The sequence below is a fragment of the Phascolarctos cinereus genome, unplaced genomic scaffold (genome assembly GCF_003287225.1).
Source record: "Phascolarctos cinereus isolate Bilbo 61053 unplaced genomic scaffold, phaCin_HiC Scaffold_4;HRSCAF=312, whole genome shotgun sequence".
In the NCBI taxonomy this organism is placed as follows: Eukaryota; Metazoa; Chordata; class Mammalia; order Diprotodontia; family Phascolarctidae; genus Phascolarctos; species Phascolarctos cinereus.
In genome coordinates this window covers 696,962,628-696,979,398 of record NW_027555847.1, presented here as the reverse complement: position 1 = coordinate 696,979,398, position 16,771 = coordinate 696,962,628, and the positions used below count along the sequence as shown (strand labels likewise).

Sequence of the window (16,771 nt, the reverse complement as noted above, 5' to 3'; positions counted from 1 at the left end):
CACGCGCTCGGCAGCCTCTGAGCATGCGCGCCGGGAGCGCGTAGTCGGCTCCCGGCAGCCTTTTCGTCTTTCGCTCCCGACCTGTTGGAGGGAGAGGGCGAGTCACGTCCGGTACTGATTTCTGCCTCCCCCAGTCGCCTGGGGGTCCTGCCCTTGGAGCTGTTTCTCTACCCCCCTCCCCCCAAGGAAGTCAGGCGCTTTGTGAGCCGGGAAGCGCTACAGGATTCACGTGGCTCGGTGTGACAAGGCCGGGAGCCGGGAAGCCTCAGTTTCCCCCCACTGTAAAGTGGAGATGATGATGGCACCAGGCCCAGGGCACGTGAGGCGCGGGGACGAGACCGTGGGCGTGAAGCCCTCTGCCAGCCTCCGATAAACCCGCGTGTTTGTCGTCCCGGGCAGAACGTGCCATGGGGGGAAGGGGGCCGCAAGGTAACCTGCCCTGCCGGCGGGCTTGAAAGGGTTTGTGCCCTGGGAACGAAGGAGATGGGGGAAGGGCATCGTCCTTCTTAACCGAGCACCCTGTGAAGGAGATGCTTATTGTTATCCCATTTTCGAGTTGAGGACGCCGAGGTAGACAGGTTAAGTGACTTGCCCAGGATCCCACAGCTACGAAGTGTCCAAGCCTAGATTTGAATTCAGGTTTATCCTGAATCCAGCCTCTACGATAGGTTCAGAGTGTAAAATAGGCGGAAGTACTTTAAAACCTTAAAGCATCTTCAGCTTGGAATAGTTCTGGCCCTGCCGTTGTCCCCTGTGTGACTTTGGAAAGAATTACTTCCCATAGGCTTTGGTTTCTCCCTCTCTAAAGCAAGGCACAGGGTGTGGATGGTTGAAATCTTCACATCCAGCAGCCCACTAGATTGAAAAGAATTTACAAAGAAGTATTTACTTTAACATATAAGAGCAAAATACAAAACATGTTCCCCACCTACCTGGGGGAAATAATCTCCCCACTGGGTGTGGGGGGGGGGAGGGGGGAAGTAAGTTCAGAACTTAGTGTCTACATAACTTTGGTCCCATTAATTTCATGTCTGGATGTGACATGATTGGAGGGGAGGGATCTGAGAAGAAGCTGATCTGGGTCTTGGATTATGGATACTAGGATGCAACATCTGTTGGAGAACCCAGGCTCTGGAACATAACTGTAGAGACTCTGGGGCATGTGCTGAATGCATCAGGCCATGAAATTCTGCTTCCTTCCACTGTGACAAACAGAAAGACCCAGGCCTGTTTCTTGGGGCCATGTGGCCTCCTTAGGGGGAGAAGGCCAGTTAGCTTTTTGTCTTTTATAGAATAGTCTCTTCCTGTCTCAGTGAGGGATGGAGTCACCAAAGAGTAGTCCACTGGATTAGACTGAAGCTAGAGTGGTTCTGTTGTATTGTCACATGATGCTGTCACATTTTAAATTTGTGGCAAGCATTTCTTCATAAAGATAAGACTTTGGGAATCAGAAGAGGAGAGTTGGAGATCACGCACAAGATTTGGTAGGATCTGGAAAACTACTTGTGTGACTTTGGGCATGTCATTACAGCTCTCTCTGGTCCTCTGAGTTGGATGAGTGACTTCTAAGCCCTTCTGGCCCTGAATCCTGTGATCTCATGAACACAGGCTTACTGTTAAAAAACAACAACCCTACAAAGCCTAGTTTGAAACTTGTGTTAACAAGAGTGTTCAATACTAGAATCCACTTGTTTAAACAGTTGTTCTTTAAGATAATGGGGTTGTAGATTTAGAGCTAGAAGGGATCTAAAATAAGGCTTTTCCCCACATTTTACAAATGGGGAAGCTGAGGACCAGAGGTTAGATGACTTGCCCAGGTCCTCTAACACTGAATCCAGCATTAGTTCTTCTGTCCGAGATCCTAAATGTAGCTATGCAGAATGACCTACTGTCAGAGACTCAAATGGCAAGCAGAACCATTAAACAAAAATGGATGACCAGAGTTTCTCCAAATCAAAACCATTTCTAACCAGTAATTTTATCATTTTTTTTCAAATATAGAGATAACACTACTTGTTCTAGGAGAACCACTAAGCTCTGGAAACAGACCAATAACTGAGTAGGATTTAAGGCGAGAGGCCCTGGAATAAAAACAAATTAAGATACCCCAAAGTTTAAAAAAATAAACACTTATTGCAACATTTTCATTAAGTTGTAACACTGTATTGGAAGGTAAAAAAAGTAACTGAAGGTAGCAGTTCCCTGTGTAATATGCTGCCGTGCTCTGGTAAAGTGTGGAATCAACGCAAATCAAAAGTCTCATGGGCTAGCAGGGACTAGCAGTTGTTTGTCCTCCCCAGCCCTGGGAATCGAGGCAGCACGCCGGAATCGGAGTGTGGGAAGGGACCTCGTCAGCCGTCCAGTCCAACACATACCCCGAAAGAGCCCCTGCTCCAGCGCCCAGCAAGCAGCTGTCTGGCCTGTGCTTAAGACCTCCGGAGAAGCAGAACTCATCAGCTCCCAGCACAGCTCCATTCCACTTGGGGACAGCACTAATTGTTAGGACACTTTCCCCCCTGAATTCGAGCTTAATTTGACTTCTGCGGCTTCCCATTGCTCCTGGGTCTGTCTTCGGGGGCCAGAAGAAATCGGATCCCTCCTGCACATGACAGCCTTTCAGATGCGTGAAGATTACTATCATATTCTACACACACACACCCCTGCCTCCACACTGAAGAACCCAGTTACTTCAGTCTGCCCTCCTAAGACATGACACGGCCTTTTCCATTCCACTTACCCTCCTTGGACCCTCCCTGGTTCATCAATATCCTTCTGAAACTGTTGTGTCCAGATCTGAAACACACAACTCCACATATGAATTCTGACAAAGGCAGAGTTCAGTGGGCCTCCCACTTCACCACCCCTGGAAATGATGCGCCTCCTAATGCACCGTTTTTGCACTCAAGTTCAAGTCTTTCTATTTATGCCATTTGAATTTTGCCCTACTAGATCCAGCCCAGGGGTGGGGAACTTATGGCTTTGAAGCCGCATGTGACCCAGGTGCTTGAGTGCAGCCCTTTGACTGAATCCAAACTTCACAGAAAACCTTCTATTGAGGGGATTTGTTCTGTGAAGTTTCAATGCAGTCAAAGGGCTGTGCTGGAGGACCTAGAAGGCCACATGTGGCCCCAAGGCTGCAGGTTCCCCACCCTTGCTCTAGAGCCTATCAGGATTCTTTTAGATCTTGTTATCCACTGTTAGCTATCATTCCCAGATTGGTGTCATCTGCATGTTTGATGAACTTTATGCCTTTATCCAAGTCATTGATACAAATAATAAATAATATCGGAACAAGCACAGATTTCTGGAGTATTCTACCCCTAAGTATTAAGTCTGGCCATCCAACCAGTTCTAAATTTATCTGACTATATTACTGTCTCATCTCCCCAAGAATAGTATGAGAAAGTTTGTCAGAAGCTTTGCTAAAATCTAGGTCAGCTGTGTCCATCGTTCCCTTCTGTCTGGTTGTTGTGGTTTGTACTTCGTTCTTGAAGAAGACTGATGACATCAGGAGGGGGATGTCTTGACTTGCTCATGAATTGGATTTAAGTGAGGCAGAGCTGTGCATAATCCTCTGCCTCACTGTCTCCTCCGGAGTCGTTCACAGTGCAGTGGCAAGACAACTAGAAAAGAAAGTGGTTGTTACAAAGAGCCTGCAGGCATGCAGGCCCTGTCAAACTCATCTATTTTCGGCAGGGTTTTCGAATTAGTCCATCAGGAGAATTTAATATAGTTTACCTAGATTTTAGCAAAGCACTTGATGAAATATTACCTACTATCCTTACTATTCTTGTGGAAAAGATGGAGAGGTGTGGACTAGAAGGTAGTCAGATGATTCAGCACTGGGTGAATGAAAGAGATTTCCAGTGTCGCGCCCCAGGGATCTCTCTTTGGCCCTGTGCTATTTTGATGAGTGATTTAGATAAAAGTGTAGGTAGCATTCTCATCAAACTTGCTGATGCCATATATAACTGCGACAGGTGGATGAATAAGAAGCCAAAAGGATCTTGACAGTCTAATATCAGGACTAGATCAAAACGAGATAAAAATTGGGAAGGATAAATGTAGAGTCTTCTCCCTAGGTTCAAAAATTCAACTCACAAGTGCAAGATGGAGGAGGCGTGGCTAAACAGCAGTCTGTGGTAGATTGAAATGTGAACAGTGAGCTTGCTTGTAGCCCCAAAAAGGTATGATGCTGGACTATGTTGAGAGAGTTATCTTTCAGGCAGGAATAAACAAGCTGTGTTGTTTTCAGTTCTGGACCCCAGTGTTTCAGGACATGGATAAACTGGAGAGCATCCAGAGGACCACCAGCATCAACAGGTTATTTGATGCTACAAATAAAAGAATGAAACTGTGGCTACTTTCAGGGTGTTTATGTTCTAACAGAGGATAACTGTGGATAACCGTACAAGTATATATATACAAATAAGTAAGTTAAAAACAAGGTTGTTTGGGAGGGCAGGCACTGGAAGTTGTGGGGATCCAGAAAGGCTGGCCAAAGACGGGGCTTGACCTTTTTCTTTTTTCTTTTTATTTATTGGGGTGGCAATTGGAGTTAAGTGACTTGCCCAGAGTCACACAGCTAGTGAGTGTTACGTGTCTGAGGCTGGATCTGAACTCAGTTCTATCCTGATTCCAGGCCCGCTGCCTCTATCCACTGCACCACCTAGCTGCCCCGTTCTTGAACTGTTTCTTAAAGGAAGAGGATTCCATGAGGAGGAGGAGGTAAGGAGGGAGTGCTTTCCAGGTATGAGGAAAGGGCAGCGATGATTCTGTGAGATCAATTGAAAGCCATGAGCACATTTGGCCTGCAAAAGATCCCTCCTCATTAGAGGCATGATAGCTATTTTGAAGTATTTGAAGTGTGTGTTAGATCCTAGTCTAGTCCTCTGTACCTCTCTTAGTAGATGGAAGACTGTCAAGAATCTGAAGTGTTGAACCTGCACGAATATTAACTTATTGCCAGTACCGAGTGTTCTAGACAAGTGGTGTCAGACTCAGACAGAGGATCCCAGCTGCCTGCCTGAGTATTGACTTAGAAAACCACAAATGATTATCGGTTGTATTTTTATTTATTTTTTAAACCATTTTCCAATTACATTTTAATTATTTCGGGCTGTACTCGAGAGGTTTTGCTGATCATGAGTTTGACACCTCTGCCTTCTGGTTCAGCAGTTTAATTAAAGCTATGAACAAACTATCGCTTTTGTTCAGGCTCACCTGTTAAGGAAGAGCTTCATCTTAGGTCATCCTCCTAGTAATAGCCTCGCAGTATAGACTGAACTTGTGTCCCTGTTAGGTGATTACTTTATGCTATGGAGTTTAGAAACATTTTTTATTGATGTCTTTAGTTTTTCACAGAATAACAGTAACAGGGGGAGAGACAGAGATAGAGAGAAATCAATACAATCTGTCATCAGTACAGTGAAAAAGTAAAACTCATGCTTGTGTGCAACCCCTCAGCGAACGAGTGTCTTCGCTCTTTGAGTCTTGCTTGAGTCTTAGAATTTTGCTATAGTCACTGAATTTTTTTTGTCAATTTACATTGTTGTAGTTATTGTGTGTGGTGTTTTCTTAGTTCTAATTCTGCATCAGCTTATATAGATCTCTCCATGCTTCTCTGTATTCATTACACACGTCACTTCTTACAGTACAGTAATATTCTGTTATATTCAGGAACTACAGTTTAGCCATTCCCCAAAATGGTGGGCATCTACTTTGTTTCCAGTTCTTTACTATCACAAAAAGTGTGTGCTACTGTAAATACTTTGGTATATATGGTATCCTTTGTAGTTTTACTGGTTTCAGCCATGGTTTCACCCATTATCACTTAATAGTGATATGGTGAATAGTGGCCACTTGGTTACAAATAGCCCATGGGATTATAGATGAGAACATTTAAATCCCTCCTTATGATACCTTACATAGAGGTAAGGGAGGAGGACAAGAGAGAAGCATCCTAATCCTTTGCTTCTCTTACCCTCCAACAATTAAGAATGTTTCAAAATCCCAGAACATGGATCTTGAAGTGGAGGTAACAGACTGAACTACCAAAAAACAAGGGAGCGCCAGCGGGCACAGTGGATAGGGCACAAGACCTGGGCTCAGGAAAAACTGAGGTCAAATCCTGCATCAGACATTGACTAGCCATGTGACCTGTGGCACACTGTTTAGCATCTCAGCTTCCCAGGGTGGTTGTGAGGGTCAGATGAGAGAATATTTGTAAAGCACTTTGCAAGCCTTAAAGTGCTCTGTAACTGTTAGTAAGGATGAGGTCAGTGATGGAATTTTTCTTGTGCAAAATGGAAAAGCTAGGAAGTAACCTTGGGAGTTTCCACCTTCCCCAAATCTGTGCACAGATCTAGAGGGCTGCAGCACCCCCATTCCCACCCTCTTCCGGCTATGAGGCCTCAGCTTTACAGAGTGATTGAGACCATGCTACTTGGATCTGAAGTCTTAGGTGTGGTTTTACTTCTTATCCCTTCTTTAGTGTGGGCTGTTGCCTTGTCACATGATGGCTCATTTGGAGAGAACTGTGCCACCAGATGTAGGAATAAAAACGAGCTCTGTACGAGAAATGACATAACAAAGATGGCCAACAAGGAGTTGATATCCAAGATAAAGGGATGGTGAGCACCTGTACCATCCCTGGTTATATTTAAGTCACCTGGCCCAGATGAACTATATCCATGGGCCTAGATAGATCTGATTATTGGGCCACTGTCAGTGATAGCTGAAAGGTTATGTAAAATGAAAGTGGTACAGTAAGATTGGCGATGGGCAAATAAGTGTCCCAGTTTTCAAAAAGGCAGAGAACAAAACCAGTGACTTGGGAAATTGTTGGGAAAATTCTAGAACAGATCATGAAAGAGGGTTGGTGAATATCAACGTTCTCGAAGACTTCAAGAATAAGTCATGCCAAACTAACCTTTCTTGACAGGATTACTAAATTAGTAGATGGGGAAGGGAATGCTATGGATATAGTTTGCTATTATACTTTGGCAAAACTTTTGAAAAGTATCTTATTGCCTTCATATGGAGAAGATATGAACTGGAAGGTTAATACACAAAGCTAGATTCAGAAGTCGTTTGATAGCCAAACTCAAGGAATAATTATTAATTGCTCAATAGTAGCTTTGCAGTACCAACAACATACCCCAGAGATTTATGCTGCTTAATATTTTATCAATGACTTAGATAAATGCATAAATACTATGCTCATCAAATTTGCAGATGAGACGAATCTGGAGGGATAGCTAACCACGGATAACAATCCAAAAGGACCTTGATAGGCTAGAGCATTGGGCTGGATGTAGTAGGACAAAATTCAATTGGCATAAACGTTAAAGACTTTTACTTGAGTACAAAAAGTCAAATGCATAGGCACAAGATGGAGGGTGGGTGAGAAGGAGGCATGGTTGGTCAGCAGTTACACTGAAAAAAGAGTTGGAGGCTTAGTGGAGTACAAGCTGTCCATGAGTCAGTAGTGTGGTGCGGTCTCCAAAAATGCTAATGTGATCTTGGGCTGCATTAAGAAGGGCACCATTTCCAGGGGTGGTGAAGTGTGAGGCCCACTGAACTCTGCCTTTGTCAGACCTCATATGTGGAGTTGTGTGTTTCAGATCTGGATGTGACAGTTTCAGAAGGATACTGATGAACCAGAGAGAGGATACGTGGAATGGAGAAGGGCCGTCAGTGTCTTGTCATAGGAGGATGAAGTAACTTTAGTCTGGAGAAGATTCAGGGGAAGAGGGGTGGGGAGAGAAATGTGATAGTTTAAAGATAACGATCTCATGCAGAAGGCATTAGAATTCTACTGGCCCCAGAGGACAGAACCAGAACAGTGAGTGAAGTTGCAAAAAGGTCAGTTTGCTCTAGATAAGAAAAACTTCCTTACAATTAGTGCTGTCCCAAAGTGCAGCAGGGCTGCCTTGGGAGGTGGTGTTGCTCTTGAGCAGAGGGAAGACAAGGGCCAGAGTAGGGGCTTTTTTGGAGTATGGCTTGGACAAGGCACTGCTGAGCTCCCTTCCCCGTCTCTGGTTCTGGGATTCTAGGATGCCATGTGACTGTGCCTGTCACAAGGCAGGGCAGGTTCTACCATGCTGGAGAGGTTTTCAGTTTGGGACCAGTGATGGAAAGAAGATGCGTCTGTACTCGGAGGAGCACATATGCTGCAAGGTGAAAAATTTTCAGCCACAGCAATTTCCAAAGGTTCTGCTAAGGTATGTGGAACATAGCCACACTGGCCTCATGACTGCTTTTAAAAAAATCTGGTATGACAGGAGCCACACCCACTCCCAGAGTAACCTAGATTTACCACCACCAACAAAAGAATAATCTTTTATTAAAGTAGATACAGAACACTCAAGTTGTCCAACGTTTAATACTGCTTTACATGTTTAGCTTCTTAGAACAATTCCTATTATACACCTGTAACCCAGATTTTCCAATGATTACAGAAGTGGTTTGTTTTTTTCTTTAAAAATATATTCAGTGCCAAATACGCAGTTTATAATCTTGGGGGGAAGAATACATCAAAGTCATATATACAAATGTAGGAGAAACGTAAACCCATATTGTACACATTGAATGGAAGACACAGTATATTTATTTCTTTACATATTCTAAGACATTCAAGAGAAGATAAATAATTTGAACTGTTTCAGAAACTGTTCTGTTGGATGAGGTTTTATATTTCTGCTACAAGAAAATCCAAATTTATTCACGCTGAATTTCCCAACTTACATTCATCTAAAAATATAGTAAACCAGAGAAAGCAGAAGGGGAAGGAGCAGGGAGAAAGACTAAAAATTGGTTAACCTAAATGTTTTATTTCTTATTGAGATTTTGTTTTGTTAAGTAATCGGCTGCTGGGGAAAATGGCGACAGGAGAGAGGGAGGAATGAATTTCTAGAAAAAAAATATAATCCTCCAATGTACAGGTTTTTAAAGGAGCCAAATAAAAACTTTCATAGTTGGAAAGCCATGTGGTACTTTTTCTGGGTTAGGCAGGTATGTTGTAATGAACATAAGAGATTCAATTTTTTTTGCTTTAATAAAGTTAAAAACCTGAAAACAAAACTTCCTGTATGTTTTTTTCCCCAAAAATAGAGATTTTAAAATATATATATATATATATATATATATATATATACACACAATATATAGAAGCCGAGATTATGCAAAAATGAAAAGAAAAAACCAAAATCCCAGGAAAAGTATGCAGCCTCCAGGTCATAAGTTGTCCCCACAGCAACTCTGAGGGGTCCTCACTTCCCTTTACCTGCTTCATGATTTTATAATTACACAACATATCAAGCCTGAAATAAAGGCACTACTGACATCCAGGTAGCGCAGCACATAGAGCTCATAAATTCTTTGATCAAGAAGAAAACATTTTAAATGAGTAGATGAAAATGTAAGATGGAACACTTTTTCAACTCATTCCAGTGTCAAAGCTATTTTTTAAAAAAAATCTAAATGTACAAATGCAGCCTTGAAACTTTTTAGTGCAAATATGAAAATTAACAGCATAATTTTAAATTTTATTTAAATAAGATAACATAAGGATAGTTCTCTGCTCCATGAGGTTTCCCTATGGATAATTAACATAATGGCATCTGGTGCAAATGTCTTATTAAATATCAAACACATAAAGAAGACAAATAAGAGGTGACAAGTCACCTATTTATTATTTCAACTTTAGCTTGAAGAAAGAATAAAAAGGGTTGTTCATGGAAGATCAAAATATTTTTCTTTTAAAGAGTTGAAGGGGTCAAAAAATAATGTGACTGTTCCTGAAGTCTGCACTCACAAATGCTGGTGTTACACTGTCCAAGTGTGCGTGCATCTGAAAAAGATAACATTCCTGGCGTGGGGGGCATCAGAAGGTCTCATCGTCATTACAATTGGTTGCCCAGTGCCCAAACATCTCACAGATCTCACAGTAGGGGCGCTCTTCACTCCGGCTGCCATGGTGTGTGGAATGGGGAGGATCTTCTGACACCTGGGTCTGGGTGGGACAGTCCTCAGTGTCATGGAGGTCAAAGCAGTCACAAATATCACAGAAAAGGCGAGGTTTCTTTTTGAACTGTTTCTCCTGGTCATCACTGCCATTCCAACAGGAATAAAACAAGAAATGTGGCTTTAGCAATATGCATTCAAAAGCCTTTCCCCTTTAAACTATAAGATAGTAATAATGATAATAACAGCCAACATTTATGAAGCACCTCCTGTGTGCCAGGCACTGTGCTAAGTGCTCTACAAAGATTATCTCATCTGATCCTCACAACCACCCTGAGAGGTAGGTGCTATAATTACTTTACAGATGAGGAAACTGAGGCAGAAGCAATTGAATGACTTGCCCAGAGTCAAACAGCTAGTATCTGAGGTCAAATTTGAACTCGGGTCTTCCTGACTCCCAAGCCCAGTACTATGTGTATCATGGTACCACCTTGCTGTGAATAGAACTCTTCTTTTTTTTTTTAATTACAAAATCCTATTATGAGGGACTGTTTTATTACCTGCTTTTAAAGTTGTCTGCTACCCAGAAAATTATTTTCTACCTCTAGAACTTAAACACTTGTGATTTAACAGATTCTAGCTTTGAAAAAAAAATATATATATATATAACTGTCAGTACTCCCCATGTTCATTTTGAAGAACCACTAGAACCAGTCCTTGTAATAAGTCTATATTAGTACTAAATACCTGTCATAGTTATTCAGGTCATTCCCATTGAGAGCAGCTTCTGACATCATTTCTACCTTCATCTTTAAGTCTTGATTTCTCCTCTGAAGATCCACTATTACCGAATTCAGGAAATCAATCTGGTTCATTTGAAAACAAAAGGGAGAAAGAGAATAATATGCACAAGATATCTGGGACTTGTCAAATGCAGGAGCACCAGGGAAACATGGTGACATACTACCACTGAGCGGCAAGAAGCTATACCATAGCTGGAAGGGTCAACATTGGTCATTATCAAACAAATGTCAGATGCATAAGAAGTGAATTGTCCAGCTAAGATCTTAACTTAGGACGACTTAAGGATTTTAAAATTCTGCCTAATAGATTTCTTTCTGCTTCAACTGGGCTATGCTGATTTTTAAAAATGTTAGTCCAATGTTTTACTGGTTATACTTTGATAGCAACAATGTGGGCTACAGCATTTCCCAGCTATTTCATGGAATGAAACAGATTGACTATGTGGCTACTATGGAAAATGACATTTGAGTAGCTGTTCCTTCCAGTAGGAAGAAAGAATTCTCCAATAATCTTGGAATCTTATGACTCTACTTATGCACATATGGCACAAGGTGGCACAAGACTTGACCCTTTTAATTTCCTTTTTAGAGTACCTCAACAAGTGCCCTCACACATATTGGTTTCCATGATAGATCCTCTTCACACTAGTGTTCAGCACCATGTTAATCAGCTGTAAAAGGTGTGTGCATTGTAGGAGTCATAGGTCAAAGAAGTGACAGAAAAATGGGGGGGGGTTAAAACTCCCTTTGGAGTTAGAAAGCCAAATAGATACACTGAGAAGAGGGAATTAAGGCAAAATGCACCATAGCTGACAAGGACCATCATGAAGTAATAATGTGAGAGCATCCACCAATTCCTTCTGAATCGAGGGTTTGCCAAAATAAAATGCGTCACTAGCACCTTTTGTCTCTCCTGCAAATGTTTAATGTCACATAGAATTCTTCCATGCTATTTAGATAAGCCTTGCTGCTAACATGGAATATGGACCAACTCTGGTTGCTCAGGAGCTCATTAGCCAGTCCGTAAATACACTCTTATCCTCCTTGACTTTATCAGCATTTTGTTTTTCCTGTTGACCCATTATGGAGAAAACAACAGATCAATACAATCTATCATTGCAAACTATCCCTCCCAGAGTGAGGAGCAGTCAGGTCCCCTTAGAACACAGCTTCCAACATCCATTTTCATTTCCAATATTTTCAGTTTGCCATTTGGCTAAGAACCTCATGTTGGGTTTATCATGACGGGGAGTTTCTGGGGTGGGGGTAAGTGGAGAATAAAATCATTAAATGGACTTAAGTACAGGGATGGAAACTGCAAATAACCACAGAATAAAAGCTTAGGAAATAGAAACAAACCATTTGCTGAGTGGAAGAAAGTGTGGCCGGCAGCAGGCGAAATAGGCAGAAGCAAAGGGAGGGAGGGGGAGAGAGAGAAAACAATGTTACCAGAGGCAAACTGAGCAAACAAAGGTAATTCTACAGGGAGAATTACAGAAGCCCTACTGAAACATTTGTGCCTCCCTCCCACTGTCCCCATCCTAGTGATTAGCAGGAAGTGAGCAGGTTTCCTTACAGGTAATACTGATAGATGTTGAAAATTTGAAAAGCACTTAACATACATGATATATCACAGATAATTAGCCATAGCAGGTCCCAATTCCATTATAACACTCTAATCCCCTAATTTTTAAATGAAAGAAAGATGTCTGCAGATGTAATTATATTTTAAAATGTAAAACTGCCTACCTATATTAATACTTCATTGCATTTAAAACAATTAAATTTTGTTAATCTTGGCTTTTAGAAAATAAATCAGTTTTTTAAAGAAAAAAAAAGGTTTTACCTGACTCTCTTGAGCTCTTTCTTCCTCTTCAGAATTACCTTAAAAGAAAAAAAGAAAGAGAAAAGAATTTGGAAAAATAATTGCAACTTTTGTGGTCTGTAAAATACAGATGAAGTTTCTATAGTCAATTATGATTAAACCATGAAAATGGACATTATCAAATATTGTGTAGCAATTTTTTAGCTCAAGGTCTAGTGAAGAGACAACAGTATTATTATAACCTTATATAATAAGTGGGAGAGAAAAGTCGATGAGAGAAGTTCCCTGATGAATTTGATGAGAATAACTCTCCTTGAATGGCAGACATTTTTAATCCGATGTCTTAGGCAGTCTGCCAAAGCTCATTTTCAGAATAACGTTTTCAAATATATAAAACAGGGGCAGCTAGGTGGCGCAGTGGACAGAGTACTGGCCCTGGAGTCAGGAGGAGGACCTGAGTACAAATCTGGCCTCAGACACTTGACACTAACTGTGTGACCTTGGGCAAGTCATTTAACCCCATTGCCTAGCCAAAAAAAAAATCATATATATATATATATATATATATATATATATATAATATATATATATGAATATATATATATATATATAAATAAAGAATGTAATAAAAATATAAAAAAACTCTTTGCAGAATTTGAATGCATAAAAGAAAAAGATAGTTATCAAAATGTTTTTTAAAACGAGTTCATGGATTGTAAGAAAAGCCCCTGCTCACAGAAAATGGACACAGCCACTGGCGGGTACTTCATTAAGAGAACAAAGACAACTTTTGATTGGATACCAGTGACTAAGTTGGCTAGAACTCTTAAGAGCGTCTGCACCAGACTACCGCAACTTTCGTCCATCTTTGCTCTTTCCTCCTGTCTTTCAGAAAGAATGCAGGCTAGGGAAGCAAAGGGCATCCCCTTGTCCCTCCTGAGCAGTGAATGAACGGTAGTGCCTTGTGAGGAAAGCCCAGGGTGGAAGTAGACATGTGCTTTCCTCTGGGCCTGGGAGAAGTTCTGAGAGTGGATATTCTCAGCCCAACAGATCACAATAGCCAGGAGGGTTTTCGTCCTGCAGAAACACACGGCTGAAGCAGCCATAGGTACTTGCTATGTAGTCCACAAGAGGAACTCATAAACAATGTTCCTGGCTCCCAACCTCCTCTAGAGGAGGGGGCATCTTTTAACAAAGGAAGGGAGGCTTTTTTGGCAGTGCCAACTTTGGAAATTGCTTCATGAGTAAATCCAAGTTCAAAAGTTCATGCTTCTAGAGAGAGGAGGAGTATTCATGAGCAGTGTCTTTTGGAGAAATAAGATGATTGTGTAGCAATTTTTTAGCTCAAGGTCTAGTGAAGAGACAACAGTATAATATGAGGGAGCAAGAGATCAGGGTCTTACCACCCCCAACTATGATTGAGTCACCTGGATTGTGCAGCTCATATGGGATCTTAAAGTGTGTTTGCTGTGAGGGGAGGGGATAAGCTACAGGATGGCACTACAAGTCTGGAAGAGATTGTGTGCCATATCTTGTGGGAGAAAGGATTTCCCCAGGATGTTGAGGGGTTGCGCCTCTCACCCCACCCCCAGCAACCCCTGTGTTTCCTTCCCTTCCAAGGGATGTTTAGGAACTACAGTAAGTGCTTCACAGCCTTTCTGTCTGTGTCTTCCTGTAAGTCCAGAGCACCTTATACTTCCTGTGGGGTAAAATAAGCTTGGCCTCGACCAGATATGCATTTGTTACCTTGAATGCTAGCATGAGATTAGGGAATCCTGTTACCCATAGGTCAACTAGGTGGGGCAGTGGAGTCAGGAAGACTGAGGTCAAATCTGGCCCCAGGCACTTAAGAGCTGTTTGACCCTGGGCAAGTCACTTAACCCTGTTTGCCTCAGTTTCTTCATCTGTAAAATGGGGATAATAATAGCACCTACCACACAGGGTTGTTATGAGGATGAAATGCTTCTTTCCTTCCTTCCATATTCACAGAAATCTAGACAAGCCTATTTGGAAATTTCCTAGTATAAACCATGGGTGAGGGCAAATGAGCCACAGAGAAAATGACTTCTTCTCTAATGCCCCTTAGATCAGATCAGGTCCACATAAATCCGGAGCATGGAAAGGGCTGGGAAGAAGACAGGGAGGAGATTTAGGAGGGCCCATAAGGGTCTAGCTTCACTTTATTTGATATAAGGATTTGGCAAAGGCATTTTCTCCACTGAGCACTCTGACCATCAGAGTTATTTAGAATACTTAAGACTTTGAGTTTAGCTGTTAAGAAGCAAGCCTATTTGGCTTATCTGGACCCTTCATAATTTAACAGGTGTCGATTAAATCCATCACCCAGCGTTCTTTTCTGTCTGGTCTATTACCAAGTCAAAAAGTCATCCTGGATGGGGACCTCTTAAGTTCACCCTAGTGAAGAAGAGAAAGGAGAAATGGCACGGTAAGAGGTCAAAGTCACAATGAAGTAGATATAAATTATCATTGCCTCTGTCCTGTTATCATGTGCAAACCTGTGTCCACCAAGACAGTGTGACATTCACAGGCAGGGCCAGAAGGCCACAGACCTAGAACTGGAGGGTCCTCAAAGGTCATGGGGCTCAGCACCTTCATTCTAGAGAGGGGAAACCTGGGGCTCAGGGAGGGGAAGGCAGCAAGGGGCAGAGTCAGAATTTGAACCAGGCCTCTGACTCCCAAATACAACACTCTAGAGCACTGTCTCCCTCTCTCCAGTCTGTGCTGAATCTGGAGCATCACTATCTCCTCACTAATAGAGGTTATAAAGCAAAGTAAGGGTGGTCAGTCTTGGGGACTCTGCAGAACCTCTCACTTATTCCCTCGTCTTGTCTGATATAGATCTGTGCTTTGTGTTACACTTGTCCTGTCCCTTCTATTTGACTGAGTTTCTCCTAGAGCAGAGAACGCTCTTTCACATCCAGGCATCGGAGCCATCTCTGACAGAGCTGGGGCACACAGCAAACACATTGCCAAAACGTGGGCTCAATCTGGTGCTGGGAATTCTGCACCTGCCAGGCGCTGGTAAGTGCCGGAGGCATCCGTCTGCGAGCCACTGCTCTAAGCAGCCAGATGGCCATCGTCTTTACCTCCAAAGCCGCTCAGCTGCCTCTGGTTTTCTTTAAGTTTTAGCTCTAGGTTCTTCACCTTCAGCTCCAGCTTCACCTTGTCCGATTCTAATGACTGAACAACTGAATGTAGAGACTTGGCAGAAGCATTTTCTCCCCGGAGCACTGTGACCTGGAATAGATGTGATTTATAAATACTCAGGCTTTGAATTTTAGTCAATGAGCATGGCATGAAGACTCATCTCTAGATTGTACTGCACCTCATTTCTGAGTTTTTCCAGTTCTGCGTCCTTCTCTGTGAGCAAGGCACTAGTAATACTGATGGATTTCTGTAAGGAAGCTCTCTCTTCATCAGTGTCTGTTTTGTACACGGATTCTCTAAAAGACCAAAGAGAGTTAAAGAGTTCCAGAAATCAACCGAGAGTCATCAACATACACAGCCAAGCGTGTATGTATCTGTGTTAAAACACAAATGCAAAAACTAACGTTGCCAAATTTAAGTTAATTTCTAAGACTACTGAAACAATTTAGAAGAGGAGATTTGTAAGGATATCAAAACTATCAGACTGCAAAAGCAGTTGGGGATTTTACTCAGTGCAGAAAGAAAAAACAACAGAAAAGTTTACCTATGCATATACATGCCAGAATCTGCATATCATCGCATCCATTTGAATTTAAGGAAAAATGTTCATTGGTTTGGAAGGTGTAGACTCAGAAACTGTGTCAAATAAAACAATTCACCAAAATCTAATTTTCAAATTGAATTTTGTTACTTCTTGGAATAATTTTCACTTGAGCAACAAAAAACACATGCAAAGCTTAATTATACAGTTGTCATGCAAAGCGCTGATTATGCTGGAAGTATCTTCTGGTCCTCACTAATTTAAGTTTGCTTATTAAGAAATTTGCACCCACATGTTTTAAGAGGCAAATTATACTAAAGTAATAATAGCAACATTAGATACTACTGCCTGTGCACCAAGAAAAATTTAGATCATTGCTGAGGAACTGCAAAATCTAAAAGGGATATTAAACATTACTGTATAAAGGCCAGAGGAAGTCACAACTATTTATTAAGTGGGGAATGATGA

General features: G+C 41.9%; 1 protein-coding gene and 1 long non-coding RNA gene across 10 annotated transcripts in view; one reads left to right on the top strand and one right to left on the bottom strand.

Annotated features, from left to right (window-relative positions):
* Positions 1–9: 9 nt before the first annotated feature.
* LOC144457119 (uncharacterized) lies at positions 10–4,359 on the top strand. The gene is made up of 2 exons (XR_013486469.1): positions 10–429; positions 2,301–4,359. It is a non-coding gene; the product is annotated as an uncharacterized LOC144457119 (long non-coding RNA).
* Positions 4,360–8,327: 3,968 nt separating this feature from the next.
* Positions 8,328–16,771, bottom strand: part of CLIP1 (CAP-Gly domain containing linker protein 1) — a 145,181-nt gene continuing 136,737 nt past the window's right edge. For all 9 annotated transcript variants that reach the window (XM_078154275.1, XM_078154272.1, XM_078154270.1 and 6 more), the window contains 5 exons: positions 15,941–16,058; positions 15,702–15,852; positions 12,616–12,653; positions 10,714–10,832; positions 8,328–10,112 (listed from right to left, as the gene is read on the bottom strand). In XM_078154275.1, coding sequence (XP_078010401.1) covers positions 9,887–10,112; positions 10,714–10,832; positions 12,616–12,653; positions 15,702–15,852; positions 15,941–16,058 — 652 coding nt within the window. In that variant the 3' untranslated portion in view covers positions 8,328–9,886. The remainder of the gene's footprint in view (positions 10,113–10,713; positions 10,833–12,615; positions 12,654–15,701; positions 15,853–15,940; positions 16,059–16,771) is intronic.